Source organism: Polyodon spathula, chromosome 1 (assembly GCF_017654505.1).
Source record: "Polyodon spathula isolate WHYD16114869_AA chromosome 1, ASM1765450v1, whole genome shotgun sequence".
Lineage (NCBI taxonomy): Eukaryota > Metazoa > Chordata > Actinopteri > Acipenseriformes > Polyodontidae > Polyodon > Polyodon spathula.
This window is the reverse complement of record NC_054534.1, coordinates 91,884,228-91,911,073: the sequence shown is the minus strand read 5'-3', so window position 1 is coordinate 91,911,073 and position 26,846 is coordinate 91,884,228. Positions and strand designations below refer to the sequence as shown.

Genomic DNA, 26,846 nt, shown 5'->3' with positions numbered 1-26,846 from the left:
GATTAGAAGCAGTTTGCTTGAAGTCATTTTGTATTATATCACATCATTATGTGTTGAAGTCAGTCAAAAGTGATACAAAAGCAACACGTAAGCATGCTTATATAATCTGTTTAAATGACCATGCTTTATACTAAGTGGATAATAACTGGGCAATAATAATGCTTTTTTTAAAGTCTTGCCAATTGTAATTTCATGTCATTCGCTGAAATTCTAACTTTAATTAAAATGTCTACCAAAAGCAGAGAAAGGTTCAGAGATTTCACAACCCACCCACCCCCAAAGCAAAAAAAAAAGCCTATTATAACAGAATTCAAAATCTGATACAGTATCAAAAAAAGAACAGTGGATTATTTTTATAATTATACTGCAGAAATGTGCTTCTAAACCCCCTCTACTACCATTTCTAATTTAGTTTCCTGAAAGGTAAGTCATAAATACATTTAAAAATGGTCTAATCCTTTTTCTTTCTTTTTTTAATAGGTATAATAGGAAAAGGCTTCTTTGAGTCAAGTGAGAATGACCTTCTGTCCACCAGTGACAGTGCCCGAACATCACACATTCCTATCATAAACATTTCTGAAAGGTCTCCATTGGGGACGACTCCATACACTGACATGGGCACCCAGTCTGTGTTCTCAACTAACAGTGGTGACCACAACCCTAAAGCAATGGATAATCATCTCATGCCACGCTCAGAAACCACATCCCCGAGACCCAGTCTTCTAACGAAAGCACCCATTTGGGAGGGCTCGAGACTGCATAGCACAGGGCAAGACAACAGGCTATGGTCCAGCAAGACATCTGCTCTACCGGATTGGGTGGCATCCCTTAGCCCTGTTGTACAGGCTACTACACAAGAGCCAGCAAAGCCCTATCCAGACAATGGTAAGATTATGATAATCAAGTTGTCCAGATTTTCTGTCTTTCTTTAGTTATCCATCACCGTAGCAATACTAAGATGACAGAGAGAAAATCAATTGCATTAGGTTGTCAAAATGTGCTGAATCAGTAGAAACCATTGATAACCAATAGTGGGTCTGCTAGATAATCATTAACATTTTTTGTTTTTTTCTAAAAAGCAAAAATGCACACAATAAAATTAACAAATCAGAAATAACAGCTGGAAATGAAATGTAAGGCTTGTAAATAGTTTTTTTTTTTTATTATTTGTTTGTTTCTTTTAGAATTGTAAATGGTGTTGTTTCCTGACAGAGAAACTACTGTGCTAATGAAAATGTGGAGTAAATTCTAGCCCAATATGGCCATCTGCAAAATATATGGTTTAAAAATGTATATTTTTATTGAGGGTGTGTTGGTAATTTCAGATTACACCTGAGTTGTATTAAGTTTCAGCCAATGAAAAAGAAACTGAAGAATGTAAAATCACATTTGTTGGTTTAGAATCTTAATAAGCTTGCTTTTATGTAATCAAGACTACATTCATGTTAGGTACAATGCTGTGTTATATTATTGTTCTTTTAATAGCCAACCATAACATAATTATCAAGATGATTGATATTATTAAACATATTTCATTTTACCACCCTCTTCCGATCAGCATCTTAAATTGGAACCAGCTTTTTAGAACCAACTTTGAAGAAATGTAACTGTAAACCTGTGTAATCGGTACAATGCTTCAAAGAAAATTGCTGTTGGGAGAACACATCTGCTAACCTGACATTTGGCAATCAGAGATGAAATGGTCCCTTGAACTTCTGAGGAATACTTCAGTACTAGCAACTAGTGTCAATAATACTACTGACTAAAGTATTGGTCCAGGCCATAATGGAGTCTTCTAGTAGCCAGTTACATATTTCCCTTTCAATTTGAAGTCCACCACCAAAACATTATATATGGGATATGCCTGTAGACAGACTATACCAGCTGCTGATAGGCTCATTCCTGGATTGATGCCCTCGGTCCCGCCTACTGAAGGGTTAAAACCAGCATTCCATGGAAGCGATTTCTCTTTTTGCTTCTCAAGATGGTAAGGTAAGACCCTCTGTGTTGGTATCTGAGCGTATTGTGAAAACAATCTTTGAGTCTACTGCAATTCCTTTGCTTTCAGGCTGAAAGCTGGCTTGCCACTTTCACTGAATCAGTGACTCCTGATTCAGCCTTTTTCTTTCTATCTTTCCTCAGCAACCTGCGCGTGCTTGCGTGAGTCGACTACCTGTGCATTATTGATTTAAAGGAGTGAGTGCTGTTATTTTTTCCAGCCTTCACTGGTTTGGGAGCCCATCCTCCGCCGTTGCTAGGCTTTGCCATACCCCCGCTGTCGAGCGACTAAGCTAGCTGCCGTGTGGCAGTTTAAATATATATATAAAAATAAATTGTTGTTGTTGACTAAATACCCTTGCTGGCAAATCTTCAGTGCACATGCGATACACACGCTTGCCTGTGTTGTGCAGCAGCTAGGTAAAAACAAACAAAAAAAAACAGCAGGCCTTGTCCTCCACACGGCTGTATTTTGGAGGGCGTGGAAAAGCTGGGCCTGGCAGAATTTCCCCCGGTTGACCACCATCGCGGCCTTGGTTAAGGCTTCACCGGTGGAGAGATTGCCTAGGGACCTGTTGTGCTCAAACCCTCAGCGCAGGGTTATGGAGATTCATCTAAAGAGGGCCTACTCAGTGGAGGCACAGGTGACCTGCCTGGCTAACACGATGGATGTACTGACTGCGTATTTGTATGGCGTGCTCACAGAGACCCTGCTTCCAGAGCAGGTGGCCACTGAGCTTCGCTTCCTTTCAAGCATGCTGCTCCAGATCTTCAAGGGCAAGCCCTAGGTTGGAGCCTGGTGGTGGCTCACAGACAGCTGTGGCTGTTGCAGGCAAGGGTGACTGATGCGGATAAGGCGGCGTTGCTGGACGCGCTGATATCCCCGGGACATACCTTTGGGCTGGCTATGGAGGAAATCTTACTGCACTCTCACCATGCTCCGGTGCAGGGTAGGTCAGGCCGATGGCAGCCTCCCCAGTTGCACACCTTCACAAAGACAGTCCCAGTGCCCACGGCTTGCTTGATAACCTGAGGCATCGCCTGCAGGCCACAGCAGTCCCTCCACAGGGCAACGGGAATGCAGGGCACAGTGTGTCCACATAACAGCATTCCAGGAGGCAATTCCAGGGCCGTTGTCCTAGGCAGCCACCTCAGCGTGCTCGGCCCCAACCTCAGCCGCCCCAGCAGGGACCCTGAAGGCTTGTGGCCTCAGACTCATCCCTTCTCCACACACCAGCTGCAATACTGGTGCGTTTGCACTTCATAGTGCTCACTACCATGGTTGCTCGCTACTGTGCACAACGGTTATGTGTTGCAGTTCTGTTTGGGACCTCCTCCCTTCTGAGGAGTCATGCACACATCAGTGATGGACCCTCTTCAGGTATCGGTACTCCAGAAAGAAGTGGCCGCCTTGCTGTGCAAGCAAGCCAATCGTCTCGTAGCCCCCAACACCTGCTGAGTACTAAACTGTCTCGACGACTGGCTGATTTGCTCTCAGTCATGAGAGGGAGCAGTGGCCCACGCAGGGATCGTGACGCAGCTTCTGGTGAGGCTTGGCCTCACCATCAACGATGTGAAGAGTCGGCTTATACCGGTGCAGTGCACAATGTACTTGGGGCTCTGGCTAAACTCCAGTATGATGCGCACATATCTGTCAGACGACAGGGTAGCAGCTTTTCAGGGTTGCCTATCCCTGTTTCAGCCATCGAGCTGGGTTTATTATGCATGTGCCTGCTCCAAGCGTGGCTCATTGCATTTCATTTACACCCCAAGACAGACAATGTCGTCTGACGGTGTCTCACACGTGCACCGCGGGCCTGCAATGGTGGAGGATTCCCTCACCTGCGCGAGAGTGTGAGGATGGAAGTGGTGTTAACTCGCCAAGTGGTGACTATGGACTAACTTGGGTTGCGGGGTGGTTTGGGAAGGCAGAGGAGTTGGATAGTCCTGCACGTAAATGTGCTGGAGCTGCAGGCTGTTTTCCTGGCTCTTCAGCACTTTCTTCCGGTGTTGCAGGATACACATGTGCTGGTCTGAATGGACAACACGTCAGTGGTGGAATATGTCAACCACGAGGGTGGCCTCCAGTCCCCGGGGTTGCATCGCATTGCCTTCCAGCTCCTGAATTGGGCACAATGGAACCTGCAGTGCCAGCGGGTGACGCATCTACCTGGAGAAGCAGACCTTCTGTCGAGGAAGGGTCGCATCCGTCGGAGTGGCGACTCCACCTGCAGGTGGTGGAGCGCATTTGGGAACGGTTTGGAAAGGCACAAGTCGATCTCTTCGCCTCGGCGGAGACGACTCATTACTCCCTGTGTTATTCCCTCCACTGCTTAGGCGATCCACTCTGTGTCGACGCTCAAGCCCACGAGTGGCCCAGGACGCTCCTTTACATGTTCCCACCAGTACCGTTGCTCCCAGCCTTGTTGGAGAAGGTCCAGTTGGAGAAAGCGACAGTTAGAGAAAGCGCCTGTTAGAAAGAGCGACAGTGGCTCCTTGGTGGCCCAGGAGAATCTGGTTCTCGACCCTATGCCAGCTCATACAAAGTTAGCCCTGGGAGATCCCGCCTCGCCTGGATTTCTTCAGTCAGATGAGAGGCTCTCTCTGGCATCCCGAACTGGGCAGGTTCCAATTATGGGTCTGGCCCTTGAACAGGACAGCCCTAGGGCTATTAGACGTGGTTGTGGGTACTCTGCAGAGCGCTAGGGCAGACTCCACTAGGTCGCTGTATGCCTATAAGTAGGTATTTTCAGAATTGGTGTCTGACTAGAATTCATGCCCCATGCCAATTGTCTTGCAGTTTCTGCAAGAACTGCTTGATGCTGGTAGGTCACCTTCCACACTGAAGGTGCATCTAGCGGCTATCTCTGCATGCCATGCCCCCATAGATTCTGTATCTCCAGGTGCGCATTTTTTGCCTGCCCGGTTTCTTAAAGGCGCTCTGCAGTTACGCCCTCCCAGGAGAGCTGTTCTCCTTGACTAGAACCTTGATGTTGTACTGGAGGCTCTCACGAAGGCTCAGTTTGAGCCCATACACTCCATAGAATAGAAACATCTGTCCATGAAGATAGCTTTCCTCTTGGCTCTCACCTCTGCAAAACGGGTCAGTGAGATACAGGCGCTGCCAGTGCACAGCTCCTGTATGCAGATTTGGGACAATGGCAGTAGGGTGTTTCTGCGTACAAACCCTACTTTCCTCCTCAAGGTGATCATAGCCTTCCACATGAATTAGTCTGTATTTCAATCCACCTCCATTTTCTTCAGATGAGATTGAAATTCCTCTGCCCAGTGTGGGCGCTGAGATGTTATGTGAATAGAACAAGGACTCTGTGTCGTTCTGACCAGCTGTTTGTTTATCACGGGTTATGGACTCTAGGACAGCCCCTCTCAAAACAACGACTGTCCCATTGGATTATGGATACAGTCTCTGCGGCGTATGACAGTGCTGACTTACCCCCACCTGGGAGAGTAGCTGCACATTCTACTAGAGGGTTGGCTACATCTTGGGCCCTCTTCAGAGGAGCCTCACTGTCCGATATATGTACGACAGCTAGCTGCGCTACGCCGCATACATTCTCAGGTTCTACCACTTGAATGTGGTAGATCCTTCTTTGCCTTCAATAGGCACAAGGGTCCCTGAAGTTGCACGCTCGCACTGCTAACTTAAGGATAAGAGGTTCTGATGCGTCCCCCCGTTCCCATATGTAATGTTTTGGTGGAATGACTCCTCGGTAGGCAGGCTTATCCCGTACGTAATGTTTTGGTGGTCGTCTTCTCTTTCAGATAACCAGGGTTACGGTAAGTAACCCAACGATATATACAGTATATATGTGTGTGTGTGTGTGTGTTTAGCTGTTCAGTGTTATTTTAATATACTAGTTCAGGATTTTAAAGAAGAAGAAGATTATGTTAAAGCCTTGGGATTAAACATGCTTTAATGTTTAAACTTTAACATAGTGGGATTTTTTTGTAAAGCCATAAAAAAGTAATCCTGAGAAGATCTCCATTTGGGTGCAGTTCATTATTGTTAAGAAACATTGCAACACTAATGTGGACAACAGGTATGAAAAGACATCTTTATTTGACATGAATATAATTGACAATTGTTAAACATTGAGGAATGATTCCAAAGCGTTTAACATATACAAAACATTTAAACTTTAAAAATAAAAAATTTGACCATCCCCAATATTACAGAAAAATATGCATCAGCATCTAACTTCAACTGCTTATTTTAAAAACGATGATTCTGAAACAACGTGCCCTAGTCCCAAAGCTTCAGCTCATACATTTTTACAGTTCGCCATTGTTGAAAAAATTAAAGTTCATTATTCATAAAAGTGTTCCAGACTGATCTGGGCTGCTTTTAACATCAGTAAAGAAAAGTTTAATGAATATCAATTTTTTGGTCAAATATGTCATCCTAAACAGACTAAAATATATATTTTGTATCTAAATATGTAACTGGTAAAGATCATTCTTAGAAATATCTTTGCTGCTGCTGTTGAAAATGTTTTTAAGGCATTGCTAGATAATGTGCCAAAGTAATTGAGATTGCAATGATTTACACGGGTCATTTAAAAAGTCATCCGTTCAAATATAATGAGGCTGACTTTATTCTGTTCCTATTCAGATCCTGAACTACTTATGTTTAAATTGACCTGGGTATACATATACATAGCAAAAAATCTGTAACACATTAAAAGCAGGCATCAGACCAATAGGAAATCTTGGTAAAGCTGTTCAAATTCAATGCATTTAGACCCTGCTAGAAAGGTCTACCTACTGCCACAGAAAATGCTTAAGAAAACAAAAAAACGATACCATTCAGAAATAAAGTCACAGCCTACTTTATTAAAATAGTAAAGATAACCCTTAATATAATAAATATACTTAGTCAAATATATGTTTTTGCAGATTTGTCAATGTTTTTGTATGTTTATGTTAGGAATATTTCAATTATATAACATTACAGTGAAAACCTAATCTTTACAAATAAGTGGGGTAAATAAAGCAAAGTTGATCTGAATATTCGGGAGGTTTTTAATAATTTAGATTATTTTTTTCACTTCACAGAAGGTTAAACTTGGTTGGTAAAGAGACTATGAAAAAGCTTATTTCTAATTTGATTTCATGAAGACCTTGAGAAGAGAAGCATTTCATTATAAGGGTCACTACTAATAAAATAAACTCAGTTAGTCCCATTTCAAGATTGAGTTGATAAGACAGTTTAAGTGCTATCCAAATTTACCTGCTGTGAGTCTATTTTGCATTGGGAACAAATAGAAAAGATATTCAAAAGGGACAAGATATTTGAGATATTGTAAGAACTGGGTTTAGCTTATTTTAGTAAGTATCAAAAGTGGTAAGCAATAACATTGTAATGTGTCCCATATTTCACCGTCAAAGGTCAAAATCAGGTTTTAAAACATCTAATTCTTTTTGTGCCTCCTATGAAAATCTTGCAGTTAGGGCTTTGGGGGGGTGGGGGGTGGAGGGGGAGAGTTTATTGAAACACTCAGCCACTCTGGGCTGACCTTATATACTGTGGAAACATATGTCTTTTGTGAATCACAAGGAGTGTTAATAACTGTGTAAATACTTCTGTACAGGTCTCTACAGTTTATTGTATTAACAAATAACAATAATAAGGTTATATATTAGGAGGAAAACAATAAACCAAATAAAAGTATTTGATCTTTGTGCTGCACAGAATAGTGGTGATTGTTTCCATCTGTCATTCCATTAGTGTGTTGCTTATTGACCTTTTTAATTGTTTATTTGACAACTATTGTATCATACATGTAAATGTTTTTTTTTTTTATTGAAGTACTCAAAGGCTGAGACCACAACGTGTAGTTCAAGAGTCCCTTATGAAAATACTGTATTACACTACAGTAATAGTATTCTGAAATGATTTTTAACTGCCAGTTAAAAGCCAGTGATATACTTAAAAAAATATCTAGAATAAAGGTTTCCTGCTCAACCTCAAGGCTATTCAGTGTTTTGCCATTGTCTAAATGTACAGTATAAACAAAATGCTATGGGTGAGTTCTCTCATTTTTAACTTAAAGCCTCAAACTTAAATAAAGAAAACAAATTAATGAATCATATTTCAAGTCTCGATTTTCTTTTTTAGGTGCCTGTACGGATATCAGCGTGAATCAGTGCCAAATACTTCCCTACAACCAGACCACTCTCACATCCCAATTTTCCATAGTCAAAGGCATTGAAATTGAGATTTTCCTCAAGTTCTTCAGCTATCTGAACCGCCTCAACTGCTATCACCACATCATGCTGTTTGGCTGCAACTTGGCTCTTCCAGAATGCTGGAATGAAGGCGACAAAAGGTATGTGACAGGCAGAAACACCAACGATAAGAACCTCTGACATTTACTGTCACAGACACTCTGACCTTGAACCTCTTGACGTTCATTAGAATCCAGATCAAGTGGAACACCCAACCAAGAAGGTTCAGTATTACACAACAAGGTTTTAATGATAACTTGTTGAATATTCCTTTTATATTTAAGGCTGCAGCTTGACTTTTTAGTACAACACCTGACTGACTCCTCTATTTGTAAAGGATCTATGGCTCACACTACTAAAAATGATACCACATACTGCATACACACAACTAACACTAAAAGATAAATATATGCTACCAGAAATAATCACTTAAACTAACCAAATTAATATTTTATTGTTTAATTTAGTTTTAAATGTACAGAACTTGTTAAATATAGATCACTGCTATTCTCCCCAGGAAGACCTCCAGAAACAATCCACTCTGGGTCTATAAGATAAAGACCCAGACTGTGCTTCCATCAGCATACTGTAGTAGACTAGATTGCAATCAGAAATGTAGAAGCCTTATTCTTCTGACAGTTTGAAATTGGTAGTTCTGCTTTTGGCTTATTGCTTAGGTAGAAGGACACTTTCAATCAATCAATCTTTATTTTATATAGCACCTTTCATAGTGGACCACCATCACAAAGCGCGTAAGGCTTGCACAGTTCCAGCTGTCATTCTCTGCTTTTATAGCTTTACGGCATAATTTGGTTCCTTTAATCCCTCTGACAAGTGCACCTGAAAAATATTTTTTTTAATACAGGCCTTTTTTTAAAAAACATTCAAAACACAAAGTTACTAGCTCACTTCCTCTTACATTCACATAAAGATCTTAATCTGTTTATTTTCCTTTCCCTTGAAATGAATGCATATCTTCTGATTTAACATTGTCTTTTATTTTTTCTTGCGGTGCTTTATCATTTGTTTTATCACCACAATCGAAAGGCTGACCCATTCTGTACATCTACATCTGAACATTCAAACTATAGTCTGTCTTTAACCCCTCCTGAACCGCTGTCTTAAAAAAAAAAAAAGAGCATTCATAATCATTCACAAGTGCTTTCCTGTTTTTTGCTTGTTTTTCTGTGTATATGTTAATTCTTTTGTTCAAAAATATCTACCATTTCTTATGGGGCATAAAAATAAATTGACCAACTTTCATAAGCATGTATGTATTGGAACATCTGTTTAAAAAGCTTAAGTGATGGAAAGTCTATAAAATACTGATATAGTTGAGAGTGGTTTTCCTATTATAGATTAAATGGATACCTGCTTTTAAATGATTACCAGTGATTTGATCCTTAGAGGGCTTAAAATTACACAAAGTCAACCATGCATGACATTATGGTAGTTTAAACAGCAAACAGAAAATATGGAATTTGTCATTACCGCTTGCTTTCGTTTTTATTTAAGCAACAACAGGGTTTAATTAAAGTTGTTATTTCTATTGATAAGAGGTAAAATGAGGAGTGAACTATAACAAGTAAAACATTTTTGTTGTTTTTAATCAAGAAGGATTATATTTCGGTGTTGCTTAAGCAACCCTGAGGTCACTGTTTTCCCAGACAGGAATGTTCCCTGCGTTAGGCATTTTACAAATTTAAATTTTACTTTAGGGTTTTAGAGAGTCAATTCTGTCTGTAGAACCACAGGGTTGGTAGAGATTAGAAGAGATGTGTGTATAAATCTGTGACTGTATTTCTCAAATGAATGCTGTATATTTAAGGTATTCCGCAGATTAATATAATATTCTGTTAATATAAGTACAATAAATGGAAAATAAAGTATGCACACATCTAAATCAAACCTGAATTTCTGGAATTACTTTCCTTAGAGAAAGCACTTCATTTGGTTAACTCCTAATTTGGAACAGTGCATTTCACCAAACGATTATAAAACCATTCTGTCACTGGATTTAAATAAATGCGAGAGTGATTCCATATGAGACCCTGCAAAGAAGAAAAAAAAAAAGAAAAATTTAGACTGTTGCGATGAAAGCTTTCAATATGGCAACACTTGCTGTATGTTTGTGTGTATCTATATATAGTAAGTATGGACTGGAGAGGGCTATAGTAGAAACTGATTCATCCGAGGGAAGACCATTGTTACCAACGGGGCTATAATGTCCAAAGCCACAGCTGCAGGTCACAATAGTCTTCCCAAGGAACATTTCATTTTCTGCAGTATATATTTAATATATGATTCAGTCAAAAAAAAATAAGTGAGGCAAGGTTGGATAGTAAATACGACTTTATATATTTTGTTTAAATATAGCTGATACAGCATATGTAAATTAATATTGACTTGTATATTTTGTTTAAATGTAGCTGATACAGCATAAGTAAATAAATACATAACATAAATAAATAACAGAATTTGTTTTTGAAGTTCATACCGTAGAGTTAGAAGAGTTTTTCTCTGTCTCCATCTGGTTTGCAGACTGCTGCATAATTCAGTTTGTATCCTGCCTGTCATATTTGTTTTTGTCAGGTTGAATTTGATCAGGCAGGGGTGAAAGTACAGGCATTATTGCAGAGTGAGTATTTTTAACATTAGTTAAATTACGTTTACAATAGGCATGCTTAAAATTCAAAGGTAGAGCACAGCGCACAGTCACGCTAAAGAATCAAGAAGTGCACTTAACATATTTAATGACTGGTGAAGTACAATTCAAAGTTACAGCAGTATATCCACTGTTTTGTCATTTCAAATCTTTTCACAAAACAAACTTTACACTTTATAGCTGCAGTATTTAGTGCAAAACCACATCACGAAAAACACATTTGTAGGTGTAAAAATAAAAGTCGCTACATTTAAAAAATATATAAACATGTACAATGTTTGGTCCACTAAAATAAAAGGCTCTACATAATCCCTGCATGCAAGAAATTGCAGTCCAGTGTGAAAACACAACATGACACACATCATCCAAAGTAGCACCATAACATTAAAATGTTCAATACAAAAAAATGGTGTCTAAGTTGCAAGCTCTTGCAGTGTCTAAAATAAATAAATAATACAAAATATGGATTGTAGAGTAACAACACAAAAGTATCATTAATCAGACTGTGGAGTCTGCATCCAGCATAAAAAACAAAACATGTTTTCCAAGACCTACTTTTATATTGTCATGTAAATAACAATTCATTTTAACCTTTATTTGACAGCATGTTTTTTTCAATTTGGAAAGCTATTGCTTTTTAAACTGGTATCAGATATTTATAATGTACAGTTGCATTTACATTAAAGTGTAGGGCTTTTTTAGTCGAATAACATTACAAATCTTGAATTGTATTTAATAATTATTAGTCTTCTTAAGATTCTAGTCACAGGCACTGTTCCAAAGACATGTTGCCCTTATAAAACTTGATAGGAGTTGACTGCTGTTATTTCAGATGAGACAGGATTCAATAAGATGGAACTGTACCCAGCTGCGATGTTCTGAATGGACAGGAGGAGAAACAAATAGAATACTTTAGTCTGAAATCAAGAAGGCCAAATGGATTGCCATTTTTTCAGATATATTTGATTGGGTAATGACTCCAACAAAGTTTGTCTTTACATCTTTAGGTGCCGATATGGAAACTTCTAGTGTGGTTTTGTTTAAATGTTGCAGTTAGTCTGTGCAACAAGATGTAAAAATATTGTAGCTCAGTTTGCTGAAAATTTCAAGTTATTACTTTTTTGACCTTCCTTCGCTGATATATTGACATTCCAACATGATTAAGGCAATGTGGAAAATGGCGTGTTTCTTGAAACTCAGACCACTGGCACAGGAACAGAACACAGTCTAAAATAAACCGTACATGATTTTCTCTGTAACCAGTGTTATTACTGCCAATTATACAAAGACATATATATTGGCTAATGTCATTAGATTCTGCTGACATTTTAGTTTACACACAGAGTTATGGGTTCCACGCTCTTGCAGTTAGTTTCATTAAAACTTAAGGCAGGGTCATGACACCCATGACCAAACACTAAACATGTTAAACAGCAAAAAAATAAATGCTGTCAGGGAGATTTAGGCTCTCTCTTTGACGTGGACAGGGAGAATAAATGATTAAGAGATATTGCCACACATAACATGAATACCCAGCATTCCCAACTTAGAAAAATAACATTGAAGTCAAGTGATGTTTTCCTAAGAGATCCTCAGTGAAAACTGGCATTTAAAGTGTTTTGGTGTTCTCTTTCTTTAAAGTTTAAATTGTGCCTTTGGGATAACATAATGGTAGGAGTAAAGGTAATGTATATGGAACAACTACAGTGTTATATATATGTTAACACACTGGTGTTGATATGGTGCAATGGCTTACCAGAGTGTGCTGGATCATACTTTTGTGGTAATACTAGCCAAAATAAGTGGTATTATCCTACCAATGGATTCAACCTAGAAGCTGCTCTTATGATATGCTATTTTAGTCTTTTTTATTATTGTTATATTTTGCTTTGGTATATATTTTTTCATTAATTCTAGTCTGAAAACATAGAAAGCTAAGTGTAATGATTCAGAAAAATCAGTTGTAAATAGCAGTCCCATTGCCTGGAAAAAGAGTTTACAGCCATTGATTCTGAACGTGAATGTTTGTTTTCTTTTCTTGTCATGGCACTGCTACACTGTTAAGGTACTTGACATTTTTTGGCCCACATTATAAGGTTTTTTCACTAGGAGTTGGCTGCTGTTCAGAGGACCAAACAAAGAACCTCAAGTTCTTGAGATGTTGATAAAATAAAATGAAATGACCCAAGTTCTTTCATAAACAATAAATACATTTATAGCCATCAATGTCAGGTCAAGTCATAAATGTAAAATCAGTTCAATTTAGAATGCACTCAGCTAAAGGATTAAGAAACTAAATAAGTATAGAACCTCAAACACATCGATAAATCTGTACATTTGCAAAATGTTTATGGATGAATTGCCAAAATATTAAGAAACACAGAGATTGACGTCAAATAAATTCTTATTGAGCTTGTTCCTGGTCCACCTGAAACACAATGGACTATCCAGGCAATGCTGTAGATATAGGTTGTGAATATATATGTCACCTGGTTAAGTGGCTGCTACATGCAGAACATTTTGAAGGGCGAAACAGATCATAAATGACTCAGGATAGTCAGAAGACCTCATAAATCAACTGGCTGACATGTGGATGGTAGGCTGGAGACGGGGGTTTGAACCCCAGTGTGTTGTATGATGACTAGAACATGCAGTAAAACCTAGAATGCAGAAGATGGACAATCTATGTCAACTGCAATATTGAATTTAACCAGAGGTATATTGATGACTTCAGATAGCTGGCTAACTTTTCCCCTACCTGTAACTTTTCACATTTCTAAAGAAATATGTTTAGAAATGGTAAACCGAACAGAATCTTAAATTGGAAAGATTTAAAACTGTAAGCCTTCTATGCAAGTAGTTTCTATAAACTGTGTCTGTGTAAGAAGTTGCACTAAATATATGAGCAGAACATTCATGCAGTGAGGAACAAAAAGCATTGAAATCAACATTTCAAATCTTAATTACATACAGTAGTTCTGGTCGGGTTCCCATGTTATGGGTATGCTGTATATTTTTGTTTTATTTTTAATTTGTTTACCCCAGCCGTATTTAATCATCCCAAAAGCCTGTGCATTTATGCTGTGCTTGTGATTTCTGAATTTATTTTAGCTTTTCATCAAAGGATACCAGGGTGCATAGTTCACATCAGATTGTGTTTTCTTGTGATGGATCTTAAGACACTGTTCTATTGAACCTCTACTGTCATCCTGTGCATTGGAATTTAAGAAAATTAGAAAAAGTGCCTGTCCTGGGGTCCAATTCTGTAAAAATACAAATGTTTGCAATTAAGAGAGCAAATGTCTGTTGTTGTTACTGAAGTTTATAACTTGCTCTTGAATGCCTTATTCATATTTATGCAAAACAGAAATATATTTACAAATTTTGAAGTGTTGGCAAAGTGGCTGACTTGTCCTTCTTCTCTGAAAGGAGAGTGCTTCTTCCCTGCATGTCATTCTGTGAGGCTGCAAAGGAAGGGTGTGAGCCGGTTCTCCAAATGGTGAATGCTTCCTGGCCAGCGTTCCTCAGGTGCTCTCAGTTCAGCAACGACACCGTGGCAGGAAATGGCAGCCAAACCTGCTTCAGACCCCAGACGGAGAAAGGGAAGTCATGTGAGTTACTCTTTTTACTGTCTTGTATACACACCAGACCTGTGTTTAATAAGATTGAAAGTGTATAATAAGGTTGTCAACCTCCATTTTTAAAATACAGTTTATGAACACAACAAAACACAGACAATACCATAACAACAATGGCCTGCAGATATGAGGTTTTATCCACAGAAGACAGTGGGAAATTTGTGGAATTGCAGAATAACTCTTAGAAAAACAATAAGCAATGTACATTTAGTAAGAAATTACCTCAGCCTCACACCCTCCATGGGATGTAAGGCAGTTTAAAGTGATGGCCCTCGGAAAGCAGAGGCTCTTAATTAAGTGACGAGGAAATCATCCAACTCCACCCTCTTAAATAGCCAAGGAAAATTTCCATTCTGGTTCTTCATAATTATACATAACACTTTATACTTAGTAGACATGTCTGTCACAAAATCAGATACAACAGAAATGGAACAAATCTCTCATAGTATTTTCTTTAAGCTGAAAAAACATTTGTTTGTATTTAATGGTAATCAAATTAAATCCAGAGATGGGATTGTCTGTCATCATAAACAGCCCTGACACTGCACAGTGAACAATAGGTACTATTGTGCAATTTCTTTTTATCTTTGTTTGGTTGAGCAGTTCTTATCCCTAAGGGGTGGAATGTGCTAATTCAAATGATTGAAGTATGGAATAACTTTTATTTTTTAAATACAATTTTCATATTGTCTTAATTTGAAGTTCCATGTGTCGTAATGAGTTATTTTGTTTGGAATTATTTGATAATCACATTGACCCACTTGATAATCACAAGCCTTGACACACTGCACAAAACTGAAATGATCAGATGGATTGTGTTAATAATGCACATTTAAAATGACACCTCCCATCATTTGAGAATAAGCGTGTATGTTTTTAATTATTTGTAATTATTCATGTGATTGCCATGTGGATTGGTTTAAACTCATTAACTGTAAGGTTTAACTGACCCAGTAATGTAGAAGTTCATCTTGTCAGATCATTCCAGGAAAGTTGCACCAAGGCATTCTGCATACAAAAGAGTCACATATGTTTTCCCTGTACTGTGAAAATACCAAGACTGCAGGGTGAGGAAGATAATTCAGATACACATGCTTTCAACAAAGGAACATGAATCATTTAAATAAAATATTATTTTAATCAACTTTTCTTATTTATCAATAAGCATTCAGTTATAGCACATGACTATTTTTGTACTGTATCCCTTAAAACTGATCCAAAAACAGCACAGCTTATGACTTACACTCTTTTGCAATAAAAACAAATGATACAACATTCACTAATATTCAAAATGGAAACAGCAAACTGAGTTAAAAGAAAAGAAAAGAAAAGTGAATTCTCTTGTGAATCAGCCAAAGGGCTAATGTTAGATATTTTGCAATTGCGTTGTCATTTTGGCCTGTTTTTAACAGTCTTACCTTAAAACTATTTTTTTTAATAATAATTGTGATTTTTTTTTCCAACCTATATATTTCAAATATTGCAGTCAAAACAACAATATTTTTGTTTATGAAAACCACCACAAAAGGACGCAATGGTTATTTGTGCCATTTAAAGTCCTGCAAAACAGAAGATATTTGAGTCAAAGGTGTATCTGTTTTAAGATTGGGTTAGCAATTAGTCTTTTTCATCACAAAGTGGGAACAGCCAGGGGCAGAGTTAAGGTAGGTCCTCAGTATGGGTCTGCCAGCAGGAACGTCTTTTGTCTGACTTAATCAGGCTAAGAAACATTTAGTTGGAAATATCTGTACATTTTTAAACTGCCAAGTACCCTGAACATTAGTGCTTTCAATAATATCCTACTGAGGTCTCTTTCATTTCTGTACGAGTAACAAACCCTCTTTGCTTTGGAAAGAGCCTAGAGAGGTTTATTCTAAATGCTTGAAACTCCAGTGGAATTCTTGCTAAACTGTATGGCGGTACAACTTTGTTACATTTGCAGATTTACTCTCGAACATGTTACTTTAGAATAGCTTCCTGTCGTTCCTGCAAGTAGCTTGGATTATAAAATAATGTAGAAAACATGAATTTAGTGTGTACGTATAAGCATTTGGTTTCCTGATCGCAGTGCATAGCTCTCACAGAAGACGGGTTAGGTCTTTATAGCATCTCTTTAGTTTACAATTTGTTGAAGCCGATCTTCAGAAAGCTGAGGAAACCCTGCTTCCACCATTCTTTTTCTTTGGGTTGTGACAGGTGAGCACATCAGTCTAGATCAGGGCGGTTTGTATGAGAATATTGTAGTGATCCCAGTTCCCGCAGGCAGGCGCATCACACAGGAAGGAAGAGGCAATCCACACAGAGGCGGAGGGCGGGCACGAACCAGGGACCTCTCGCAGTAAAGCATAGCGCCGATACCAGTGTACAAAAGAGCCGGCTCGTTTGCAAGGAGCATATATATCGGGCTTATGTCTTTGTATGTGATTACGTCACCTACCAGCCCTGCTGCTGCCTTCCTCTGTGCTCGCTACACTCTCCCCTGCCAGCCTCAAGTCCACCCCGGACTTGCTCACCAGGCTACAGTCCGACGAGTGCGTTCCGGGGAACCTGTGTCCACCTCTATCACCAGTGTAGCGTTCCCTATCGACTGACCCCACAGAGGCACTTCGGACCACATTGTTCAGGTATAAAGAAGTATTTATTGCCATTCAAATGTTTACACTGTACCGGCCCACTCTGTATAGTGTACTGGAAAGTTACAATTAGCTCAGCTCTGCCCGGGTTAACCCCGCGCACCTCTTTATAATCATTCCCTTATCCCGCCCACACGAAAGTAAATCTCCTATCATAATCCTATGTTAAACCTGCAAAAAACACCCATGGGACTCCAATTTGTCAGTCAAGAACCCATAATGTACTGTAGGCATTGTGTGTGTGTACCACAATGGAGGTGATAGCACGTTACACTATATACATTTGCTATGAAATAATTAAAGTATATGCACTGTTTCTATGAATGTAGATCATCATTAAGGAGGCTTGGGGGCTATTGTGCAAAGTATAGACACATGATGGTTTTTAACAAATTACAAGACAGATTTTAAAACAAAGGTTTAATAAAATGCAAATACTGTATGGACTGTAGTTGAGGCATATAGTGGAAGACTACTGTCTTTGGCTTTTGGCAGTATCAGACACTGTATCAACCTGAGGGGACAAGAGCTGTTACAAGACTGGAAATATCCAGCCCATATATTTTATTAATCCTAGGTTTCCTAGTGGCAGTTTAGGGATCACACAGAAGTGTAAGTCTTGTATTTCTCCACGGCTTCAGTGCTTTTGTTATATTGTTGCTATTAGTATGTATCGTCGTTAAGAATTTGTGAGGCTATAGTGCAAAATAAAATATTGCATGTCACATAATTGTGTTAACAAATCACAATTTTAAAATTTACCTTTAATAAATATACAGTATCCCTTGATGTGACAAAGCACAAAAGCACTCTTATATTTAAATACACAGAATAAAAAGTTTAAATGGTAAACAGTATATGTACTATAACAAAAAACAAAAGGCAAAAACTACTGTTCCATTAGGGAATCTCTGTGATGGATCTATACAGTGCTATTGTACATGGTCTGCGGCTGCCGCCTATTATTCAAATCATATAGCAAATCAAATAATTAATTTTTTAGAACAAGTATATCTTTAAAAAAAAAACAGCATGCCCTAAAACAAACCATGAGCAATACCAATGTAGTAAGACCTGTACACCATATGCAGATGTAAAATGTACAATTCTGGCTTGATACATGGCTTGATTATCCACCAACAGTTTAATAACATTACATTTCCATTGAATAAAACATGTTGTTATGTTAGTATTTGTCAACTACCAGTACAAGAAAATGTGTCTTAAGGAGCGAAAGGTTGTGTCTAAAGCTTGGAGGTTGTGAGACCACACTGAATAATAAAATAGCCTGGTGATTTAAATCTTCCAGTCTCTTCTGGGTTTCCTGTTCCCTATTTGCAGCCAATTTACATGTCACTGATAATAACAGTTGCGTGACTTGTGATTTTCCCCAAATATGCTACCGTCTGGTTGAATGACTACCAGCTGGTGTTCATTCCAGGTAGTTATCGATGAAATGGCTCAAATTCAGAAGTAATAGCTTCTTTATGGCTGTTTCTCAGTAAGTGTGTCTGCCATTTTTGTTGCTTAACTGTGGAAAATTTCTGCCACACTGTTAGTCTGATTTTCTAAGTAATTTAAACCATAGTTTACAATCTACACATTTTTTAAAGAACCAATCTATAACAGTAAGAGACTACTTCTGGCAGTGTGAATGGATAGAAAATGATCTAATAACTTGTCAGAACCTAATCTATTAAATCCACTTACATTTGTTCTAACCTAACCCTAACCCTAACCAATTCAGCAGTACAGTGCCTCAAATTCAAAGCTTATGTCCCAAAAACTTTGAAAGTGTAGTAAACCTGCATTTTTTATAAGCAGACATTGCGGAATATATCGAAGCACTCAATGAAACCTCTTGTTCACCCCAAACATATAGCTTACAGCAAAGATTATTTACAGTAACTAGTGAAACACGATGTCCTTGCAGCCTTCATTTTCAGGTAGATAATGATAATGTCCCCTGATATATATATATGTCCTATATATATATATATATATATATATATATATATATATATATATATATATATATATATATATATATATATATATATATAGTGTGAAATCTTTTGACAATTTGTGCATATTTTGTTTTTGTGTTATATGTCAGGTAAACAGCTTAGCTGTCCTGCGCGTTAGTCAGGGACCTGCATATGTTTAGTTAGTGAGCCGAGTAAGCTAGGTGTTTGTTTTGTTTAGTTCATTTTTGTGTTTCATTAAAAATAGCGCGTCAGCACTTTAAAACTTCAATTTCTGCGAACTGGGTTCTGTTTTAAAGGGGCAACGAACCACGAGAGTTGCAAGCTCCGTTACTATATATATTTCCACTTTCCACTCTTTAGTTGGAAAGTCAACATTTTATGGTGAGTCAGTGTTTTCTATCTCAAGTTATACTTCTTTGGTTTCAACGAGGCACCACAGAGGACTCTGACTTCCATGTGTCAAGGTTGTTTTCTTGCTTTTGTGACAACCTACAGTAAAATGGGGTAAGCACTCCAAGCACCTCAGCATTCCAGTATTGTTTCCAGCTCTTGATAACTCAGCTCTTTCTTTTTCTGGGTGACCACACATTGGACCACTTTCTTTCTTTGTCCCGCTGAGAGTGGAAAAGTATGTGAGTGAGAGGATGTGCTTAACTGTTGGAATGTGAAAGATAAATGATCTAACAATGGCCTTAACCACTTAATAAAATCATAACTTGTTTCTATTGTCATTCATTCTCTTGATTTGTATTATTTAGTCCAATTGGAAACCCTCTCAGGTATATAAATATTATTTTGTTCTGTGAAATTTCAAAACACACCTCACTGAAACCAACTTTTTTTAAAAACATGAATTATACGTCATTTAATATACAGTTACAGTTAGACCACATCTAGATATTTTTAGATTAAGATTTTGTTTTTAACCCAACATTAGTGCCAAAAAATCTGTCCCCTATGCCCGTTTTAAGGATCAAGAATTGGGGCCTACTGGTCTGTTGATCTAAATTGGTTGTGATCAGCAAATCCCCAATTTTTCCATATATCAATTGATCCTCTTTTTTTCCTTTTCCAGTTATGTGTGGTGGACAGGAGAGCTTCCAGTGTGCCAGAGGCATCTGTATCCCCAAGAAGCTGCTGTGTAATGGCTACAATGACTGTGATGACTGGAGCGACGAGGCGCACTGCAGTATGTCATTTGGGAACCTTTTCATTCAAACACCCAGCCCCAGGACTGGGAACACTCACACTCTTCAGGGGTCACTGAGAAGTCAGCTTTTGTAGCCTGGCCAACAAGGACTTGCGTAACATTTACGTCTTACTGCCTCCTATATTGCTTTTCTAAAGGCCAAGAAAAATATTTGCGCATTGCCAAACTGGCTTCAGAACATATTTTTGTACCTTTTAGAGTGTAGTCCTGTTTTAAATGTATTGGTGAGTCAGAGGTATTATGTGGTTAGTAAGACATTTTTCCCCATGCTTAGCTGGCCAAGGCCCTCAGATATAAGAATGAAAAGGTTTTAACACAACATATGAAAAAGTCAGTTCACATCAGGTGGTCTGGCAAGGCATCAGGTACCCTCAGATCTTTTCACTTTGTAGTGTTTTTCACTGCGATATGTCTGACTGACGTGCCACTGAGGTCGTTTTTTACAGTATTGCCGACAACTGGGTCTGACAGTCGGGGGAATATTGAAGGTCATATATCCTCAGAGTTGCACCATATGTCAAGTCAATAACTTCTACTTTACTGCACTGCTTGAATGGACTTTTCTCAATGAAATACTATAACAAATAGTTTTGTGTGAACAGATGGGACAACCTATCCTTTAATGACAGGAACATTCTTAAGTTATGTTGGTTTAAGACAAGCTGTGCCAGACTGCACATATCAGCCCTGGCGCTGGCGAGTAAAGTTAAATACTGACTGAGTTTTGAAGCCCAGCATGGTATCCAGAGCCAATAGAGAAAGGACCTTTAAAGCTGTTACTGTTATCACATATATTCACTTAGCATGTGTGACGTTGGAACAGCAATGTGGGTCTCAGTCGAATCCTAACTTGTAGGAGTCATGCTGGTAAAGGTAATAAAGGTTGACAGTGGTTTTAACTATTGTAATCTTGTTATCAAATGTTAAAGAAAAATATCCTTGCTCAATACACAGGCTTGCTTATCTCACGCATTTCTAAAAAAAAAAAAAAGTTGTCAATTTATTTGAAAAATAAATAATATATTTTATTTTTTTAAAGTAACATGATAATCACAAAGTAGTCACAGGTGTGTAAACTACACATAATAGTCTGTTGAAATCAATCCTGTTTAAATGCATACTTCTTTACTCTCAAGCAACTTGAAGTGTTGTACTGTATAAATGTATGTTAGGATAAGTATGATAATTGGGTTGAAAAAAGATTCTTCTTTTCAGACTGCACTGAGGACCAGTATCAGTGTGGCACTGGGAAGTGCCTGAGCCACAGTTTTATATGCGATGGCTATGATGACTGTGGGGATCTTAGTGATGAGCACAATTGTGGTGAGTCTGCTCTTGTAGATATTCTTTATAGTTAAAGCTTTAGTGTCATTAGTTGAGTTTGACTTTAGTTATTAGTGCTGTGTCTAAAGCCTTATTTCATACTTTAATCTTCTGTACACTTTACCAGTCAGGCTTGTTTACATTCCCCATATCTAGTTTTAGTTGAAGGGACATTTGTCTACTTGACATTATTGAACTCTAACTGAGAAAGAGTGGAGATTCACACGGAATGGGTCCAATTCACAGAACTTTTAAAGTCAGATTTGCAGTTCACAAACCTTTTTTTCATTTGTTTAGTTTTAAGTTTATTCCCAGTTTTCAAAGAACTTCTTTAACATGTAAGAAACAAAAGCAGTCCTTTTGTGAATAGGGCCCTGTGAACAGACTGGCTGTAGGGTGACGTCAGGCCAGAAAGGAGTACACAGAGAAAAGCAGTACTGAGATGGAAACCGAGACGCTGTGACGCTCGGTGCGTTTATTGAGTGCAACAAATAAAAGATTTAAACAAAAAACAGGACACAGCACTTGATAGCAATTATATGCTTGAATTGAATTTACTTTATTTTTTACTTTCTCCTTTCTCCACACCCGTTCTCCACTCACCGAACACACAACCCTGAGTGAGTGAAACATGCATGCTTTTATGCAGCTGTACCGAGACTCGATTGCTAATCAATCATTCAATTGGAGTCTCGGTACAACTGCACTTTAAATCTCTCGTGTTACCCATTTATATCCCGTGTACCAATGACTATACATATACCAACATTAACACACTACATACAACATAAAACACAAATAAATAGCACAGGGGCGGGGCACTTGGCCACAGGCTCACAATGATGTAGGCTCAAAATTTTATATCTGTAATACTAATATATGACCACCAATGTCTGTGTGTAACCTTTGCAGTGTGTGATCCAAAGAAGGAGCACCGGTGTGGAGATGGGAGATGCATCACCTCAGACTGGATGTGTGACGGGGACCATGACTGTGTCGACAAGAGCGACGAGGTCAACTGCTGTAAGTTAGCCTAATAGATAAGAGGCTACTGTGTAGATATTTGTCATTATGTTCTTCATTGACAGGGCTAGGTTTAGTTTTAAACTGGGCCAAATTCAATTGAACAAGGCAATGTGGAGGTGGGTTGTCGAGGATTTCTGGCACACCACACCCTGGTTTCTCAGAGACATCGGATTCAGTGGTCAACAGTTACGATGCATTGTGAAGAACTTATCTGAAGCAGCAGAGAGGAGCAGCAACTGGCTGTCGTTGAGATGAAAAGATTCTGGTTGGGAAATTTGCAAATAAGTTATTCACCAGGGAGAAAAATGGCACACTAAAAGCAACTAAGTCTGAGCTGGAGAGATATCTCGAGGAAACGCACACAGATTGAACAAGGCAGGAGCCTATGTCAATTCCTTCAGACATCCCACCTATCAATCCATCAGAATACCAAATGGAGGACTGCTCAACTAAGTTAAACATGGAAAGCAATATTTTCTGCAGCATTGTTGCTCAGAGATTGTCAACTTACCTATTGAAGAACTGCTTCATTGACACTTCAGTACAGAAAGCCGAACACATCATTGTGATCTGGCGGCAAATTCAAACAGCTAACAAGGAGAGGAAGGAGCTCCATGTGACATTCCTGGATTTAGCTAATGCATACGGTTCAGTACCACATGAATTACTTTGGGCAGCTTTTGATTTTTTTCAGTGTACTGAGGACAATAACAAACTAAGTGAAAGCCTACTTCGGAGAGTTACAATTCTTTGTATCAACTTCAAAATTTACCACTACGTGGCAATGTCTAGTAATTAGAATAATCGCAGGATGCCCAATTTCCCCACTGGCTTTTACCATGGCAATGGAAGTAAGGGCATCAAAATGGGTAGTGGGAGGAGAGCGCTTGGCTTCTGGAATGCTACTGCCACCAATTAGAGCATACGTTGATGCCATGACAATCATGACTACAACAGTAGCCTGCACTAATTGGTTTTTGGACAAACTAATCAATAACATTGAATGGGCACGAATGCAATTCAAGACCACTAAGTCAAGGAGCATAATTATAATTAAAGGTAAAGTAGTGGATAAGAGATTATACATTAACAGTGAGGCACTACCAACAGTGTTTGAGAAGCTGTGAAAAGTCTTGGGAGATGGTAGGATGGGGACCTAAAGGACACAGTTTGTGTGGGAGAAGTGGAACAACAAGTAGTGTAAGGGTTGAAGAGTTAAAGATAGAAGCACTTTACCAGGCAAACTTAAACTCTGGTGCTTTCAGTTTGGTCTACTGCCAAGACTTCTGTGGCCACTCACTGTGTATAAGGTTTCCTTGACAACAGTAGAGAAGCTGGAAACGTTAATCAGTTCATACGTCAGGAAATGGTTAGGCGTTCCACGCTGCCTCAGCAGAGTGGGACTGTATGGTAAAGGGATACTGCAGCTGCCAGTCTCAGCTCTAACCGAGGAGTTTAAGTGTGCAAAGGTTCAATTAGAAATTACATTAATAGAGTCATACGACAAATGTGAGGGAGGCAGCACCTGTGTTGAAAACTGGAAGAAAGTGGGAGGCAAAGAAAGCTGTGGAAGATGCAAAGGCTGCCCTTCATATCAGTGATATCATATGGGAAGTACAGCATGGAAGAGGAGGACTTGGTCTCAGTTCAGCTCCTCCCACATGGCACAAAGCAGCCCCAGCTCAACGGAGGAAGCTGGTAGTCAATGAGGTGCAAAAGCAGGAGGAAAGGATGAGGTTCATAAAGGCAGTTTCCCAGGCCAAGCAGGGAGAATGGGTGAGATAGGAGAGTGTGGAGCAATGCAAGATCGGCTGACGAGACCTGTGTACAATAGAACAGAGCAGGATCAGTTTCCTCATCAGGTCAACGTATGATGTTCTCCCATCACCACAGAACTTTAATTTATTGGTAGGAGAGGATCCATCCTTTGTGTTCATCGCCCCGCTACATTAAGATACATTTTAACAGGATGTAAGGTGGGCCTTAGCCAAGGACGGTTTACTTGGCACCATGACCAGTTGCTACTATGTTTGGCCTTAGCACTGGAAAATATTCGCAGCATGACCAACAGGTTGCCACCAGTTCCAGCAATATATTACACACGAAGAACAACATTCCTCCTTCCAGGGAAGCAACCACCAAGAAAAGGTATTAAAACCAAAACTCATCTAGGACAACTGGAAGCTGCTAAAGACTGGAAGATGCTGGCAGGTGTTGGACAACAACTTATTTTCCCACCTGAGATTGCCACCACTAACCTTCGACCTGATATTGTCTCGTGGTCTGGGTCAGCAAGCCTTGTTCAGCTTGTAGAGTTAACAGTGCCATAGGAGGATACTGTGGATGAGGCGTATGAAAGGAAGAAACTTTGGTACGCTCAACTACCTGCTGAAGCGGAACAGCGAGGATGGATAGTCCGGGTTTACCCACTGGAGGTGGGTTGTCAAGGATTTGTGGCATACTCCACAACCCGGTTTCTCAGACATCGGATTCAGTGGTCAAGAGTTGTGACACATACTGAAGAACTTATCTGAAGGAGCAGAGAGGAGCAGCAAATTGCTCTGGTTGAGACGAAAAGATTCTGGTTGGGGACCTCAAACACAGTAGAAAGAAAACAATGTTGATGTAAAGGATGGTAAGTAACCTGGACAGTTGAGTGGGGGACAGAGGGGGGTGATGCTGGGACGCCAGAGTCACTGTCGAGCCCTCTTAAGGTGTTGTGGGCTAGTCGATGAAACACCAAGGATGGAAGGTGCCCACTTGAAGACCCCAGAGAAGTACCCTACTCAGCTCAATCCAGATGGTTGTCATGCCAGTGCGCTAGGGAGGCTGCACTGCGGTTGATCCCGGGAACCAGCATTGCAGCCGTTGTGTGTGCTGATGTATCATGGATGCAAAATAGCCTGATCCCTGGAGCCATCAACACCAGGCAGAAAGATATCTACATCATCAGATGGAAGGAAACACAGATGGATCATATTTAGTTTACGGTAAAAGAAGCTATGTCCTAGTTGGTGCTTATGTTGGCAATTCAAGAGGGCGGCTATGCAGCTGCTAACAACCTTGGGTTTGAATTCCTGACCTAATCTACTGAGTTACTGTGAGCTCTTGGACTTACCCACAGCTGTTAGGCGTGGCGTAAGCAGAACTCTATAGGAAATCATGTGCTGCATCTCATTTTGGCAATGCTGAATGAAATTATTTTACCTTTTTTACATATTCTATGCCATCTTTATTCCACTTTGACACTGCTATTATTTCTTCAGCTATCTTGCTTTAAATGTTATGGGGATGTTAATAACTGATGCTGCTCAGGACACGGCTGTGGTTATAACAAAAATAGTATGATGGATACACTATTATTGTGGGAAAAAAATCCACCTGACCCTGACCTTTTGTTTATTTTAACATGGATTTACAATAAACTTCTAAGCTGCGTGCCAATCTGTATCACTGTATGGAAATTAAAGAGCTCTATGCTAATATCTCGAATACCGTGCATCATTAGAATCTACCAATAATTAAACCTGCATTGAATTAAAGATTTTAGAATGAAATTATTGAAACGTCCCAATTTTACTTAACTAATCGTGGCCATACAGGGTTATAGTAGATGTACCTGGATGATTCTACTTGTCGTTTCTTCTTTTTTTTAATCTCTGGGGATGGTTATATGTAATTATTTGTTAAATGTTTTTTAATGTGCTGTGCTAAAATTTTGCCAACAGGCTCCTACTAAGTTTTTTTTTTTTTTTGTTTAACAATGTACTGTTAATATGTGCTTTGTTTTATGGTTACCCTCCTTACTCAGCAAAGAAAGGCTATGACTACTATTAATATTATACTATTTTTAATACATACTTTGTATTAAAATAATTTCCAACAGTGGAATTTGAAGCTAAGTTAAAGACCACAACCTAAGGGTTTATAGATTGAACTGCACAGAGAATTTGATTTGCTGCTGACATTTCAGTGGTTTTAGCAATAACTAGAGGTGTGTATATTTTGACTTTATACTTTTGTTGTCATTTTTATTTGAAAATAATGTACAATAAAAAACACATTATCATCTTTTGAGATTATTCAAGTTTCATTCTTTCTGCAAGTACATAAGGA

General features: G+C 39.0%; 1 protein-coding gene across 1 annotated transcript in view; it reads left to right on the top strand.

Moving 5' to 3' along the window:
• Positions 1–26,846, top strand: part of LOC121324236 (atrial natriuretic peptide-converting enzyme-like) — a 50,545-nt gene that overhangs the window by 5,992 nt on the left and 17,707 nt on the right. The window contains exons 3-8 of the mRNA XM_041265906.1: positions 481–885; positions 8,138–8,348; positions 14,342–14,523; positions 20,247–20,360; positions 21,597–21,704; positions 22,617–22,727. Coding sequence (XP_041121840.1) covers positions 481–885; positions 8,138–8,348; positions 14,342–14,523; positions 20,247–20,360; positions 21,597–21,704; positions 22,617–22,727 — 1,131 coding nt within the window. The remainder of the gene's footprint in view (positions 1–480; positions 886–8,137; positions 8,349–14,341; positions 14,524–20,246; positions 20,361–21,596; positions 21,705–22,616; positions 22,728–26,846) is intronic.